The sequence below is a fragment of the Crocodylus porosus genome, unplaced genomic scaffold (genome assembly GCF_001723895.1).
Source record: "Crocodylus porosus isolate Cpor-Errol unplaced genomic scaffold, CroPor_comp1, whole genome shotgun sequence".
Classification (NCBI taxonomy): domain Eukaryota; kingdom Metazoa; phylum Chordata; order Crocodylia; family Crocodylidae; genus Crocodylus; species Crocodylus porosus.
In genome coordinates this window covers 24,495,488-24,512,663 of record NW_017728918.1, presented here as the reverse complement: position 1 = coordinate 24,512,663, position 17,176 = coordinate 24,495,488, and the positions used below count along the sequence as shown (strand labels likewise).

The 17,176-nt window shown below is 38.2% G+C and overlaps 1 protein-coding gene across 1 annotated transcript in view; it reads right to left on the bottom strand.

Annotated features, from left to right (window-relative positions):
• The window catches only part of ROCK2 (Rho associated coiled-coil containing protein kinase 2), a 94,461-nt gene that overhangs the window by 36,960 nt on the left and 40,325 nt on the right, over window positions 1–17,176 (bottom strand). The window contains exons 6-17 of the mRNA XM_019538136.1: window positions 11,674–11,812; window positions 8,982–9,073; window positions 7,984–8,143; window positions 7,299–7,362; window positions 6,814–6,825; window positions 4,307–4,386; window positions 3,929–3,977; window positions 2,980–3,115; window positions 2,741–2,832; window positions 2,224–2,470; window positions 1,821–1,927; window positions 310–469 (exon numbers count right to left, since the gene is read on the bottom strand). Coding sequence (XP_019393681.1) covers window positions 310–469; window positions 1,821–1,927; window positions 2,224–2,470; window positions 2,741–2,832; window positions 2,980–3,115; window positions 3,929–3,977; window positions 4,307–4,386; window positions 6,814–6,825; window positions 7,299–7,362; window positions 7,984–8,143; window positions 8,982–9,073; window positions 11,674–11,812 — 1,338 coding nt within the window. The remainder of the gene's footprint in view (window positions 1–309; window positions 470–1,820; window positions 1,928–2,223; window positions 2,471–2,740; window positions 2,833–2,979; window positions 3,116–3,928; window positions 3,978–4,306; window positions 4,387–6,813; window positions 6,826–7,298; window positions 7,363–7,983; window positions 8,144–8,981; window positions 9,074–11,673; window positions 11,813–17,176) is intronic.

Below are 17,176 nucleotides of genomic sequence, written 5' to 3'. Positions count from 1 at the left end.
TCAACTCCAAGAGGCTCTGAGATCTACTGCAAGAGGCTCCAAGATCTACTGGTGCATTGAGATTCACTGGTTGGTAACCGCTGGTATATATCCACAGGCTGTATGATGGATATTTAAAGTCACCAGTGGAAGCAAACAAGTGAAAAAATGGCAGAAGTGCAGGGTATGGCCACTCAGTGTTTGGAGACTTAGAAATGTTCATTTTTGTCATTTACCCTTTCTTATCATAATGTAGTACATTGCTGTTGATCAGTAACTCTGGTTACAGCAATAAGTATTCCTAAGCCCCATTTAACATAATACACACACCTTTCATGGCTTCTGATTTTGCTTCTTCAATAGATTCATAAATCTTATTTTTGTCTGCTAATCGTGCTTTTGTAGCTTTATGCTCAGCTTCTTCCTGTTCCAAGTTCTGTTGCAAAACTTTGAATTTGTATGTCATGTCTATTTCCATGTTGTTCTTCTCCTGTTAAAAGTACAGGAAAAAGGAACTGACTTATTTGACAAAACAACTGTATATCACACTAAGGTGAAAACAATTTATGGATAATAACAATGTAGAGCTCAACTGAAATGCTGGACCGTTTATTAACGGTAGAAGACCCAACCCACACTAAAGGAGTGACATGTTAAGGCCTGATTCCCACAGTTGCGTTTTTTTACATGGATACAATGAGGTTCTGCACAAGTCCCATTTCCATACAGTTGTGTAAATACACTGGGAACAGTTTAGTTTTCTTTAAAATAAAGCAAAATATAATATAACAGAAGATTGTACAGCACTATAGTTTCCCACAGTTCTTTACAAAGGTTGAAAATAAGACGGTTGCCAGTAAGAATCCAAGAGAAAAGGAAGACTGAGGAAAAAAGAGACAGCGCGATAATGTCTACGCTACAGCAAGTGAAAAAAAGTTGAGAATTTTAAATAGGAACTAAAATGTTAACTTTGGTGCATTTTCAGTTTGCATGACAGAACACTAAGTTAATCCATAAAAACATAAAAATTTAACTGCATTTAAATTTAAAAAGCAAAGAAAAATTGTATTGTCATTACAATATCTGTGAAAATGCAGCAATAGATAACTGGCTTGAATAATGAAAAAGATTTTTACACCAGATTTAATTTTAGTTTTTCAAGGTGTTGCCAATAATATTGACAAAGAAAAGTAAACTTCCGGGTGGGGCACAGAAGTTCAGATTTTACCAGAGGGATTCACTCATTCAAATAGGAAAAAAGGGCCAAAGAAAGAAACAAGAAAATATCTGATATTTGAAATGTTTTCCTTTAGTGGATTAACAAAAGGGGGAAAAGTGGTGAAGTGTACTATAGGCATGCTTATATATTTCTTTCCCTGCTGAAAATACATTCCTACAATATGCATTTGACTAACAAGGACATTTTAACTGCCATGCACTGGGACTTTTTAACACAGTTTATCTGTGTACTAGGAGTCAAATAATGTAACTTGTTGGTGGTATGGAGGAGAGTTCAAAAGTAGCATCCACCACTGTGTTGGCTGACCATACTGCCACAGTAGCAGTTGGTGCTGCCCAGTGATTCATGGCTACCCTGATTGCAGAACCGCTCTGCTATGCGTCTTTATGAGAATAAATAAATTTATTTCTCTATCTCAACACAAAATATATTGATTCATGGCACCCGGATAAAATTCTTTAAAGACCAGCAAATGAAGGAAAAGAGAAGCCAATTAGCATATAAGTAGCAACGCAGGCTGATCAAGTTTGGTACATGAAGATGCCATTTTACCTTTCATAATGCAATCCAGTTATATGTGCTGTTTTAAACAAGTAATTACCTTTTCCAAATCTGTAAGCTTCTCCTCTAATTGCCTCTTCTCCATTTCCATTTTGGCTAGTGCGCTCTTTCCAGTTTTTACTTCTTCTTCCAGGCCAGATATTCGACCTAAAAATGTCCAAAACATCAACTAGCCAGAAATAAAGGGTTAAACTGCTTCACAACTAACCTATTACAATTTCTCAGTTTATAAACTGCAGCTATTACAAAATGTCCATTTTCTAATTGATTGGAAGCCCTTAGCAACATTTTGTACTAACTGATGATGTTTCCCCCTCTCAAAATTTCAGCTTGTACATCTTACTAAATTAGTTACAAAACCCATTTCAAATAATGCCACTAAAACCTGTCGTATTTCTGAAACTTGAATCAATGCATAATTTCAGACATATCTGTTGAAGTACCTTGCAGATCACTAATAATCTCCGATCCATGGCTTCGATCTCGTCTTTCTGATTCTAAAGCTGACTGAAGATTGAGGAAGTCTTTCTCAAGTTTGAGTTTAGCATTCTCTAGCATGCAGTGTTTATCTTGCAATTCACGATTATTAGCTTCCAACTGCTGGATCTGTTTTGTACTTTCTGTCTGATTCTTCCTTAACCTGGCTGCAGTATCAGACTCCGTACGCAGCAAAGCATTTGCTTCATCCAGCTAAGGGTTCACAAAAACAAATTCCAGGCAATTAAAATTTAAAACTATGACAAGTATCTGTTAATCAACATTTTATATATCAAAGAAACAAGACAAAGATTGAAGTGATTTTAATATGACATTACTAGACCAAAATGTAGAGTAATTTAAATTCTTAAAGAATTAAACATAAATCTCATGTAGAGTTCATATGCTAAGGACTTCAATCCTGAACTTCAATAATTTATTCTTGTGATTATAAAGTAACACACATACTCAAATATAACTTGCCTGTCTTTGTAACTGATTGATTTTCTCATTTGATATTTGAGAGTTCTGATTTCTCTTTTTCAAATCTTCAAGCTGGTCTTTCAAACTGTTCACTGTAAAAAAAAATTATATATATCATAGCAGTGACCCTACCATACTGATTAAAATGCCTTTTAAAAAAACTGACCCTTACAAGCAACTTAGATATTTTATGTTAAAAGAATTCCCTTATATCCTTTTTCAGATTTTGCTCCGCATACCTTCATTTTCCAAATTGCGTTTTTTATCTGCTTCATGTTCTGCTTTCCTCTGATACTCTGCATTCTTGTGCTGAAGAAGAGCCTTCTCTCTTTCTAGGAGTCTTAATGAAGATTCTACATTTTTCCTTGAGGTTACCTGGAAATATTTATATAATTAAGTTAAAAACAAGAGACACAGAAAATTGCTTTAAAGAAAACTCATGGATTCCAATTAACTTACAAACAAATGAGTATTACATCCGTTTCCCGTAAACATGTGGCATACCATTTCACAGCTGTTCTAGCAGTTGCATACAAACACAACAGGCAACAGAGAAATAGCTATAGTAATAAAATGTTATTTCTGATGGGTCTGGATCCTTCAAAAGATCAGTAATGGAGGAGATCCAATCTGAGCATGATTTGGAGGTCAGCAGCCAAATGTTACTATCTGAAGGCTTTCAGTAGTCTAAAGTCAATTAATTTGGTGGTCTCTATCTAGTTTCTAGGGAACAAGCATGTACTGAATAAAGAACGTCAGCAAAAATAAATGCGAAATTTCAGAAGAAAATTTTAAATGGGCATGTTCAGCTTAGCTGTAATGGCCCCTCCAGACGTGGTCCCAACATATTTGTACTGAACCAGAGGAATGCTTAAATTGCTGCAACCTGTACTAGGATCTGTTCTATGGAAAGAGAATTTCTGCCTCCACTGTTATTACTCCTGCATCTTAAACTGCTATTAACTTTGTAAGAATTTAAATGCTACTTTGTCCTCCAAAGTAGTGGTAGCATAGAAGTCGTCATACTCTCCTTTCACCAAGATATTGCAATATGGGCAACTTCTTATGCTAATGGTACTATGTTATAGTTCCACTGTTACATAATTGCAAAACTGTGTCCCAGGAAAAGAAAAATTAAATTAAATACTTCACAAATGCACTTAAATCAAGAAAAATACATCAATTTACCTCTTCATCTAGTTCTTTCACAATCTTCTCTAAACGAGCATTAGTAGACCTAAAGAATTTGAAAATAAATATAGAAAAAAGCATCAGTTAAAATAAAAAAACAGAATAATGTGGATGTTTCTTGTGTATTTTGTATAGTCGATACTGTTTTAGTTGAGCAACACAAGGATGCAGGGAAAAAACATCATGTGAATGTAACCTCAACTAAAAAGATGAAAAAAGGGTAGCAGAAGTCAGATGATTTAACTTTTTTCAAATCAAGTCTGTTTTTTGAAGCTGGGACCCTTAAAATACACTTTATTAAATTTGAAGTTTTCAAACAGGAAAGCTATTGAAGTGTTTATTAGTGGAGCAAATAAGACACTGAAACATTCTTACCTGTACTTCTGTTCTAATTCATCTTTGGCCTGTGCTTCATTGTTGAGCTGCTCTTCTAACTTGTTTAGCTTTTTTTGAAACTGCAAATTGTCAGAAAAAGCATGGCCAACATGTAAAATACTGGACCATAAAAATGAGTCTAGATCAGTAAAAGAAACAGTATGGAGAAACAATGAAACCTGAGTACCACCGTACAGATAAATAAAAATTCTCAAGCAGCCACCACCTCTAGATTGAGAAATAAAAATACATTTCTGCAAAATATTAACTTGATCCTTCATGAAGATATCCACAGTAACAAAACTTGTTGCATGTAGTATTAAAATAAATCTAACCACCACAGAATTATATGCCACAGATGGTAAGCCACAAAAAGCTCTACAGAAAAAGAATGTTGTTTCTGGCCGCTGCCTTTATTCTTTCTAACCTCAGCCCTCTGGATCAGATTCTTTGGATTCTCCAAATAAGCTAAAGAAGGCATATGATCAAAATGGATAACATTTTAAGAATACCACTGAGCATGCTCAGAGGGTTTGCATTATGAAAAAAGGTGAAAATATTTAGGACATTTGCCTAATGTCCCCATAACATTTGGGAAAACATAGTATCGCCAGCATCAAACATTAAAAAAATAAAACAAATAAAAATAAAAAATAAAATAGAAATAAAATAATCATCATCATCATTAATTAGTCCTCTAAAACATGTTAAATTGATTTCAAATTACTTCAAAGCATCATCGTCTGTTGTGCTTTTGGACACTGAGGGTTCATTTTTTCTAACTTGTCTGTGGAACCACGAGGGCTAGAATTTTTTTTTTTTTAAAATGAGGTGTGCGATGGTCATGGTTACAAGACTCCAGAAACAGAGGCTCTACAACAGTCATGGAATATTAGGAAATTTGTAAGAAAGAGTTGACAGAACTAAACTATAGCGTTTTATTAAACTGAAATCTTCAAGTCAGAAATGTATTTGCTGTTTTTCAATCTAGAACTGAACAGATGGTGTGGATGTTGGACTATACACACCACTGAAGAATTCAGCTGAGACAGCATGCTATCTTCAATATCAATAACTTATTTTAAAAAACACAAAACCTCCTAGTGTGTGCATTAAATGACAGAAAGGAAGTACAGAGGTAGAGGTTAATTAAAAACTGTGGCCTAGATAACCTTCACATGAATTTTTTGGACTTGCCCACATGTGTTCTGCGATTCTTTGTAGCTTTTAAGTTAAAAAAAAAAAAAAAAAATCACCAGATTGACAAAATGTTTATTTAATGAACAAGTCTGGGAAACACCTTTCTTGTCAACACAGTGGCAGAAAGGGATCTTGGAGTCATTGTTGACTCCAGGACGAACACGAGCCACCAGTGTGAGGAAGCGGTCAGTAAGGCTAACCGCACCTCATCGTGCATTTACAGATACATCGCTAGCAGGTCCAGGGAGGTGATCCTCCCCCTCTATGCAGCACCAGTCAGGCCACAGTTGGAGTACTGTGTCCAGTTCTGGGCGCTGCACTTCAGGAGGGATGTGAACAACATGGAGAGGGTCCAGAGGAGGGCCACTCATATGATCAGGGGGCAGCAGGGCAGGCCCCACAAGGAGAGGCGACGGGACCTGAATCTGTTCAGCCTCTACAAGAGAAGGCTGAGCGGGGATCTAGTGGCTGTTTACAAACTCACCAGGGGGGCCAGCAAGAATTGTGGGAGGCTCTGTTCCCCCGGGCACCACCCAGGGTTACTAGGAATAACACCCACAAACTGTTAGAAATAAGGTTCAGGCTGGACATCAGGAGACATTACAGTTAGGGCTGCCAGGCTCTGGAATGGGCTCCCAAGTGAGGTGGTACTCTCTCCTACCTTGGGGGTCTTCAAGAGGAGGCTGGACAGATATTTGGCTGCGGTGATATGACCATGGCACCCATTCCTGCCTGGGGTAGGGGGTCAGACCTGATGATCTGTTTAGGTCCCTTCCAACCCTAAGCACTATGAAACTATGAAAGTCCTTTATTATTTAGTCACAGGTATTAAGATTACTAGTGTATAGCTTACTTATTTTGATGCATAAAATTTTGAACTCAGATAAACTCTCCTGTACTAACAGTTTTATGCTTATAAGGGTTCTTTCACATATGTGAATAAAAGTGAACTTTGATGGTCTCGACAAATTAATAATGAATCACTTGTATAAAATTTGGAGCTAAAAATCACAAACTTCCCTGAAAAAATATATTTTATGATGAAGAGTGTTACACATTAATTTGCAAAAGAAAAAATAAACTAGCTGCCAAATAAGAACTGAAAATAGTTTTCAATCACATATTCAGTTTTATACAGTAGCATTTTATACTTCTTCATAAATGCAATTTTAAAAAACATTTATTCACAGACCGCTCTTTTTACCATTAAACACTTAACCTAGTTAAGTTGTTACAATATAATTTCATGCTAACACAAACAACATAGCTATCTTCATTCCTTCCATAATTCAAAATACTGGACCTACCTCTTTGCTGTCCTGTAAAAAGAAAAATAAAGAGATTTTTATTAGTAAGAATTAAAATGACATAAAATAAAAAAACATTCCTTGCAAACCTAACTCAAGGGTCATGACTCTTAATAAAATTTCACATTTTAACATACTTATTTTATACTTTGAAGAATTTCTTATGCTGTAATTATAAGTCACACAACAGATTTACAAATATTTGTTATAACTTCCATAGGAAAACACATTTTCAAGATGCACCTAGACACATACAACCCTCGCAGTCATTTCTACAAATGTTATTAATTCCACTATATTTTAATTTCTAACTGAAATTATTATCCTTCTGTCTAAAATACACACTATTGAATAACTACTTGTAAATACAGACATATAGACTAACATTAAGCAAAACAATCTAACTACATACAATATTCACTCTTGAATGCAAGCCTTTCCTTAACAGACAGCAAAATAATTCAAACATATATTAAAGCACTTGCCTCATTTTTGCTAAGCTGCATGGATTCATTTTCTCTACAAGACTGAGGATAGTCACTTAACAACCTGTTTAAAAGAACCCAAAAACTAACTGTTATTTATGTTTTCAACAACTCTGGCAACCAAACCAATCAACTCATTTTAATCAATTCTCTCAGGCCTTAATTGTTCCTGGGCTATTCTTAGAATAAAGCCAGTTTTTTCAGTACAAGTTCTCTTCCTTTTCATTTGAATGCTCTCTTGACTAAAGGGAATGTTCAGAATTTTTCAGTTCAATGCAAGGTTACAATGAATATTTACAACAGTTGCATAATGACAAACATTATGCTATATACAATTACGAATTAGAGAGAGACAGCTTTTACACAATATGCCTTAGCTGAATACTCTTTCCAAAATTACTACTCCAAGAAAAGTGAGCTAGATGTTAAAACACAAAAGCAGTTAAAATACTAAATTTGCAGCATGTAGACACCAATGTCTAATCACATAAGTATCAAAGTATTCCCTCCGCACCAAATCAGAATATTTTGATAAATACTACTTGAACTCTGCATTTCAACACAAGGCACATACTAATTATGGTACACTATACATAAACCAATTGCATATTTACAGCAAAAAGAGGAGGATGTAATAAGAATCTTCAAATATGTTTCTAAGGATGCATATTTTAATGTCACATACAAATTGTCTCTGTAGTAGGTAAATCCTATAAAAGGCAGCTGGTTTCCCACAAAGGCTTTGGGAATTGGAAAGGTTTCCACATCTCCTTTGTCATCCTCAATGTCATCAAAATTACTGCTGTCTATGTCACTGCTAAGTTCAGGTACCACAGGAGCAGCAGCTACAAAGAGGGAGAAAAAAGTCAGTTTCATAATATCCCTAGTTGTAAACCCTGCCCCCACCCCAAAACCCAAACCCAAAACATTTTATAATGCAATATAAACTGTGGCTCTTATAGTAGCTTACTATACTATTTACCATATAGTAGACCAAATATTATGTATCATTAAAAATTCATTTCTTTGCAAGGCCACATATGACCAAATATTTTTAAAGGGTCTGGAAACAAAAGCTCAACAAAAATGTATCAGCTTGCTAAGGCATGCAGGTTTTAATGAAAAACCAGACATTTTTAAAATATCTACATTTTTGATCAGGAACTAAAGCCCAATCTTTGTTTAAGTATTTTAAGAAGTTTCAGCAAATGTCTGATTAAAGAAGTTATGATCCAACTGGTAAATAAGCAGTTGATTGTTCCCTATGGCGACTGAATTCAGGCTGCCTTAAACTATATACAAAGTAATATACTTAGAGAATGTTAATTTACAAGATAATGGGACTTTTACCTTTAGGAGGTAGGCAAGTTAGTATAAGTAGAACTGAATATATGCCTATTTGTAAAAATACTAAAAGCTCAAAGAAATAAACACGGTGCATTGCAGTATACTTATAATAATTATGCTTTTAGTATAAACAAGAATTACCAGTTTAAAAAACAAAACAAAAAGTTGCTTATACAAAACTCAGGTAAACAGAAAAAAATACTTCACAAATAAAATACTAACTTTACAAACATGTTGTCTTTTTCATTTTTAATTACACATTCAATGTATTAGGAATTGATTTATGCAAATATTGAACATGATAAAAAAAATAAAGTTTTAGCTTAAACTACTTACTCTCTCGAATATTATCCCAGTTCCACTGATCACTCTCAAAGAAAGGGTGCTGTTTAATTTCTTCTACCCCATTCCTCCCAAGTCGCACCTCCCTAAACATAGCAATTAACCCAATTTCAGGTTAGGAAAAACATCACTTCATTTTGTTTAATTAACAGTTGTCTTCATGTAAAATGGCACAGAAATTTTAAAGCAAATGTTAAGGTGAGAGCAGTTGGTGAATGCTAACACGAATTGCATTAATAACCAATTGATTTCTCATACAAAGTGTTCCCAGTTTCTTAGGAGGCACTCTCCTTGCCAGTACTCAATTTGCAGTCTGCCACGTGGGGAGTAAAGCATTTTTCCACTGAGAGTCTGTGTAGAAAGGGAGCACACAGGCACAAAATTTTAAATGAAAAAAAAAATATCAACTGAAAACTTACAGAATCTGCCAAACCACACAATAAACCTTAGGACGCAAGTGAAGGGAGGTTTGGCTTAGTACACAGAACAGTTATTCAAGCCCCACTAAAATAAATATTAAAAAAATTCTCTCGTCTTCCCCTAATAAAAATCAACCCTTACAAATCTTCTGATTACCCTCGCTATGAAGTCAACAAATGGTAAAGTTTTAAGAGCAACAACAAAAATTCTAGGTCTTTACATAAAGACAGTCTTCTAGAGCTATCTATAAGAACAGAAAAACAACTTTTATTCTAGAACTAGTATGTCACGCAAGAGATGCGCATTCCTTCTTGTCACTTTAAGTGCTTCAGTAGTGAGCATCCACTACAGAAAAAGGGCATCTGTTTTAAATAAATCCCTTGAACACCACATTATAATATAAACAGGAAGCCATACACACGTGGGGGAAGTACTCCCGGCCACATTTACAGTATTAAACTCTGTTCATATATCCCCTCTCCACCCTCCAACCATTCCTTGGATGCAAAGAAGGGAAAAAAAATCCTACTAAAACAGTTTTCTCATGAATGGTACTTCTTTAGCAGCACCCTTACTCAACAGGCTACACAAATGCCCTTTGAAATGCAAAACTAAGTTTAACTGGCATGTACTTTAAAAACATATATTTAAAAAAAAAAAAAATCAATCATGTCACAAGGTTATTGGGCCAGGTTCTCCACTGAAATTCTGATTAGTGAAGGACAGCATGACACCTGGAGGCTCCCAGATGATTGCACAGTCCAGTCCAGTCTCTTTTAACAGGCTGGGGGTTCTCTAGCATATGCCAATAAGGGATTAGCTAGCAAAGCACATGAATGTGTGTGTATGTACATCTGGTGGGCTGGAGGGAGGGAGTGGAAACAGTTTAGTATCTGCCAGCTTAATGTCAACAACAAGCTCCCCTTACACAATGGGAAAAATAAAAAAATAATCGCTCTTGGCAGTTTATATCCAGAACAATTGCCCCTTTCTGATTCATTATCTGTATTTGCAAATTCATACGTCAAAGAGGTTAAAATAATGATGTTTTTTAAAAAAAGCTGTATAACTCAAGAAAGAAAACCCAACTGTATAAAATTCTTCACTTTTGAGAAAGTACAGCAGAATGCAGATCATTTGCATCTGGGTATGGACACAAATACCAGTGAGCCTGCTAGATGTGGTCGAACTGAAGTGGACAGATATACAAACCCATTAAACCATTTTAAAGCAGCTAGGAGCTGTTCAAAAAAGTTTACCTGGAAAATCAGGTGCTCGTTCAAACCAATACACTGTGAACTGGGTACATGCTCTGTGTGGACACCAAGGCTTCTGTGACATTAGGCTGGTCAGACCCCAAGGCACCCCACACTCCTCACCCCCTTTAAGTGCTACACCTAGCTGCTCTAATACATGACCAGAATTCTACTGTCCCCTCTCGTTTGCTGGCATTTGAAAAAAAATAACGAGGTACCTTGCACTGCTTCTTCAATAAACAGATATCTGACAACCAGCTGTGAACTCATTTTCTAATTAACTGTGTTCCCTTGTTATCACTCCTTGGCTTTGGCAACCCCACCCTGCCAGCCACCCCAAATCATGCTGCAGACTTTAGTCAACTGCAAACTACTGAACTATACTGAACTCAAGTCTAGAAGAGAAGGGCAAGCAGAAAAGTGAAAGTACCCCCACCACAAGTCATTCATCCCCTCAAATGCCTGAAGCATGGGTACAAGCACTCCAATAAAGGATGAGTTGCAAAGATGTTTTCTGCAGTTTTTACTCCAAAGGACACTGATTCTCCACTCAGCCAGAGCTCATCAGCGATCACTGATCAGTAGCTGTTTATTGTGGCCCCATCTTCACAGGAGGCTGAAGAACCTAACCCTCTGAAGTGTCTGGTTTCTAGTGTGTTTTTCATAGTTATGCAGTGTACAGTATTTAATGAATGAAAGTCAGGTTGTAAGTTATCATATTTAAGACCTTTTTGTAGCAGGGATTTTTATTAAACGTCTGAACACTGCACTGAGGTTGGGGCTTGAGGGTTTTAATTGCAAAACCGTTCCACAGAAGGAGTTGCCAGAATTGCTCAGAGAATCACTGATTTTACCTACACAATGTGCAGAGCTTGCAAAAAAAGTCAGCAACTATGGAGCTGAGGCAGGCTTACTTTCTCAGAAAATGAAGGTGATTTAGGGAGCACAACTGAGAGAAGTAGCCATTATGTCTAAAATAGATATTGTACCAAAATAGTACACCCACATACCTGTCAGTTAAAAAGGCACAGATGAGATTCTTTGCATGCTTAGAGATTTCCACTTCTTCTGAGAAAATTAGTGAGTTTTTGTGATCCATGATTTTACTGTATGTTCCTACTAATGAGTCTGCATAAAATGGAGTATCACCTAAAATTTAAAAAAATTAGTTGGCAAGATTTTTTTTTAACAGAAATCTTAAACAAACCAATATGTAAGTGGAAGGGTGAATGCACTTTTATTCTGTAAAGCAGTTCTTTAAAAATAAGACTAATCCCATATTCACTGCATCTCAGTTAAAAACAAAACAAAACTGAAGCCAAGCAGTCTACAACTGAGAGCAAACAAAGTGTTGACTCAGAATCCATCAAGATTTTTCCACATCGCACATTGCTGCTAGTCCTGAAGTTGCTGCACACTATATTGTCCTTAATCACAACTACATAGTTCTTTTGTGTCTGCTGATTATACCCACAGCGACACCTGTGTAAATCCACCAACTTTAAAAGGCTTGCACAGGTATAACTGATTTCGCCAGAGAGAAAACACACATTCCGATTAAATGAATACAATCAATTCTGACCTGGAAAGGTTAAAAACCCCAAGAACTCTTCCTACAAATTAGTATATATATTAACATTTAAAACTACTATAAATTCCTAATGAATACTACTTTGGTTCTGCACAGATTTCATGGTAAACCACTCTTCCCCGCTATACCTGCTTCCTTCAATTTTTCCAGCACCCTGAAAAGAGACTAGTATTAAGAACATTCTTCATTAACTTCACCTGGAACTGGTAAACTAAAGCATCCAGATACCCCACTCCTCCAGCTACCAATTTGTACTTCAACTTTCATCAATGAAATTTCATTTACTGAAGTGCCTTTGTTGTGAATTGTATCCCCAAAAGATTTCTTACATTATTTAGCACAGACAAGAACAAGTTGAAAAAAACAGAAAGCAGTTGAGAGGTAAGAGAATAGAGAGTTAATAAGAGTTGTTAAAGAGAAAACTTTAGGCCAATTTGTGCAAAACAGAATTAAGCAGATTTCAATTAAGAGTAGGAATGGAAGGCAACATAGTAAAATATTGAGAGGCTTCTGCAAGTCTGCTGGAGTTTCAAAAGCAAAATGAGCAATTTTGAATTGGATTCTGGAATCAATGAGGTGGCTCTGGAGTTTTTTTAGGATGGGAATGACATAGCTGCTCGTCTCACACAGCATAGCCACCCTCTGCATGCACTGAAGTCTGAACACTGCACTGAAGTTGGGACTTGAGCTTTTAACTGGAAGAAGGAATCTGCCCTAGTCAAAGCAAGGCAAGATGAAAACATGAATGAAGATTTCAGCAAAATGGCATTCAGACACTGAAGGCATATTTACATACAATGCAAACATGGGAAGAACAGTTCAGAATCAAGTAAGACATCAATTGTATATTTTGTTGGGTGCCAGTCAAAGACACTGCTAGTGATCTTGCTTAGTGGAAATCACTTTTTTAAACATTTAATTTAACGAAGTTAAACTGCAGCTCAATATAAGGGGAGATTGTGCACAAGGAGACATTAAAGGTAACAAAGCTGGGCATAGTTTAGTATAATTATAGTAAAAACAGATAAAGGCTAAAGTAAGATAACGCATGAGAAGATGAAGACTCACACACGCACTGAATTAAGATGACCAATGAGAAGATAAAAAACATGACTGGAAAATTATGGGATCCAAGTGAGTGGTGATCATGGTACTGAGATGCAGCAGAGTTAAGCATCTGAAAAGCACTGTCTGGACACTGGTTTACTGTGAGTTCAGGAACAAACCATCCTGATGTGCAGGAAGACTAGCAAGTATACCAGAAGACCATCTTATCTTGGCTTAGCAGGGAACTCTTTATTAAACTAAATCACAAAAAAAGAAACTTATAAGTGGAAACTTGGACAAACAACTGGAGAGGAGCATAAGACTATTGCTCAAGCACGCAGGGATGAAGTCAGAAAGGCCAAAGCGCAACTGGAATTGCAGCTAGCAAGGGACATGAAGGGTAATAAGAATGGTTTCTACAAGTATGTCGGTAACAAGAGAAGGATCAGGGAAAGTGTGCATCCCTTACTGAATGGGAGAGGCAACCCAGTGACAGATGATGTAGAAAAGGCTGAAGTACTCAATGCCTTTTTTGCCTGTCTTCACAGGCAAGGGCAGCTCCCAAACTACTGGGCAGCACAGTTTGGGGACGAGGTGAGCAGCCAACTGTGGCAAAAGAACAGCTTAGGGGCTATTTAGAAAAGCTGGACACATACAATTCCATGGGGCCGGACACGATGCACCCAAGGGTGCTGAGCAAGTTGGCTGATGTGATTGCAAAGCTGCTGGCCATCATCTTTAAAAACTCATGGCAATCAGGAGAGGTCCTGGATAACTGGAAAAGGGCGAACATAGTACCCACATTTAAGAAAGGGAAAAAGGAGGATCCAGGGAACTACAGACCAATCCCCAGAAAAATCACAGAGCAGATCCCTCAAGGAATCCATTTCTAAACACTTGGATAAGAAGGTGGTGATTAGGAACAGTCAGCATGGATTTACCAAGAGCACGTCATGCCTGACCAACCTGACTGCCGTCTACAATGAGATGACTGGCTCTGTGGATGTGTGGAGACCAGTGGATGTGGTATACCTGGACTTAAGACAGGCTTTTGATACAGTCTCCCACAACATTCTTGCAAGCAAGCTAAAATCTGGATAGACTGAAAGCCAGATAGAAAACTGGCTGGTGCAATGGGCGCAATGGGCTCAAATCAATGGCTCAATGTCTAGTTGGCAGCTGGTATCAAGTACAGTGCCCCAGGAGTTGGTCCCAGGGCCAGTTTTTTTCAATATCTTCATCAACAACCTGGAAGACAGCATAGAGTGTACCCTCAGCGAGTCTGCAGATGACACCAAGCTGGGGGGAGTAGTAGATGCACTGAAGGGTAGGGCTAGGAGAATTGGAGAATTGGCCAAAAGGAATCTCATGAGGTTCAACAAAGACAAGTGGAAAGTCCTGCACTTAGGATGGAACAATCCCATGCAATGGTACAGGCTGGGGGCTGACCAGCTAGGCAGCAACTATACAGAAACGGACCTGGGGGTTACAATGGACAATAATCTAAATATGAGACAACAGTGTGCCCTTGTTGCCAAGAAGGCTGATGTCATACTGGGCTGCATTGGTAGGCATAATGCCAGCAGGGCAAGGGAAGTGATTATTCCCCTCTATTCCGCACTGGTAAGGCTACATCTGCAGTACTGTGTCCAGTTTTGGGCCCCCCACTACAGAAGGGATGTGGACATATTAAGACAGAGTCCAGTGGAGGACAACAAAAATGGTGAAGGGGCTGGGGGACATGACTTATGAGGAGAGGCAGAGGGAACTGGGCTTACTTAGTTTGGAGAAGAAAAGACTGAGAGGGAATTTAATGGCAGCCTTCAAATACCTAAAGAGGGGTTCTAAAGAGGATGGAGCTGGTTTGTTCTTAGTGGTGGCGGATGAGAGAACAAGGAACAATAGTCTCAAGTTGCAGCAAAAGTTAAATATTAGGTTTAGGTTAGATACTAAAAAGAATTTTCTCACTAGGAAGGTAGTAAAACACTGGAACAGGTTACCCAGAGAGGTTGTAGACTCTCCATCCTTGGAGGTTTTTAAGACCTGGCTAGACATAGCCTTGGCTGGGATGATCTAGTTGGAGATGGTCCAGAAGGGGGTTAGATTAGATGACCTCCTGAGGTCCCTTCAAACCCTCATTTTCTATGATTCTGTTTCTATGACAGAGAAGGGCAGAACTATGCCAGAAGGGAAAATAGAGAGGCTTGCTTAATTACTGTTATGGAGAGGAATCCAAGAAAAAAAAATATTCCAAAATCCTTCATTAAGATCATGAAGAATGAAGAGGGACAAATGAGGAGAAAAAGTGTGGTGGTTAACTGCACATAGGAGCTGTGAACAGACAAAGACTCGAAACAGAATGGGATAAGTCATCCCATTCCTTTCAGATGAAGGTGGTGAAGACTTTTCATCAAGAGAAAATAGGGAGGAAGCAAAGAAGAGCTTTCACAAGCAAAAAAAAAAAAGAAAGAAAGAAAAAAATCAGGTTAGGAAATACCAGAGAAAAATAAAATGTATTATAATGGAGAAATGGCATAATAGGAAACGTCAAAAATAAGATGCACTGTAGAAGGGGAAGTTACACAGAACCCATAATATATCATTAACCCTCCAAAATTAAACTCCACACTACCTCCAGAGGGAAGAAACTTGAATTAGTGATCTCCCTGAAGATTAAAAACAAAACAAAAAACAGCTCTGGGAAAATTGACAATTCTTTATACTTCTTTTATAACCTATTAAAGGAAGAAGAAAGTGATCCCACACATGAAACAAAAATGAAATCAAAATTCTGTGGCTTCATTAAAATGACATATCCCTAGAATTTCAAGAACCAAAGTACATCAAACTGGTCCCGAAACAACTTTATAATTAGAAAAAGTAATCTTTGTAAGTCAAATTCTCTTCAAGATCAAAAGGTACTAACATTTCAGTAACTGCATATATCCAAGGATCTTTCTCACTCCTGGAACCCAGAAAAATACATCAGATTCTTCAATGTTCCCAGAACACAATGCTCTAGACAAAGTAATCCAGAACCACGTTTCTAAATCAACACTCTGCTACTGGACTATGAAGCTGACTTCACATGCAGTTTTAAAAACTGAGGGTAAGGGCAGACAACACATAAACCTGTTTAAGTGATCAGAAACTGGTTTAAACCTGTGAAGAACAGATGTGCAGGGCACATAAACCCGTTTCAAAATGGCCTTGTTAACTGATTGAGCTCAAACTGATTTATGCAATGGTCTGTTCCAGATCTCTTCCTGGTTTAAGTTAAACCAGAGTCCCCCCAGCATTCTGCCTTGCTCTCTGGGCTGGGCTCTCTGCTGTAGCGGAGCAGGCCTGGCCCTGCCCCTCCGCTCTCTAGACTGAACCAGGGCAGGGATGTGACGAGACACCAGGCAGCATGTCCATTACAGCAAAATGGGGAGGGAGGGAGGAGCAGGGGGAATAGTCCCCCTCTGGGGCTGGGCAGCTGTGCACTGAGCCCCACTTCCTATCCCTGTGGAAGAAGGGGGCAGGAGGAGGGGGAAGAGCCCCACCCCCCAGGACTGAACAAAGCCACCCCACCCTGCAAAGGAGGGGAAAGAGTTCCCTTCTGGAGCCAAGCAGCTCTGACAGAGCCCCCCTCTCCACCCTTCGCCAGCATGGGGAGGGTGGTGGTGGAGAAGGAGGGGGAAGAGTTCCCCCTCCCATCCATGGCTGAGGCGGGAGGGAGGAGGGGGAAAGTCGTCCTCTGCATCCAGGCAGTGCTCTGTGCCTGGATTGCTCCTGGCAGTAGAGGAGCTGCCGGGGTGGGCAGAGCTCTCCCCTCCTCCTCCTTCTGCCCCCCCCCCCGGCCACAGGGGTCTGACCACGCTCCCTCTTCCCCC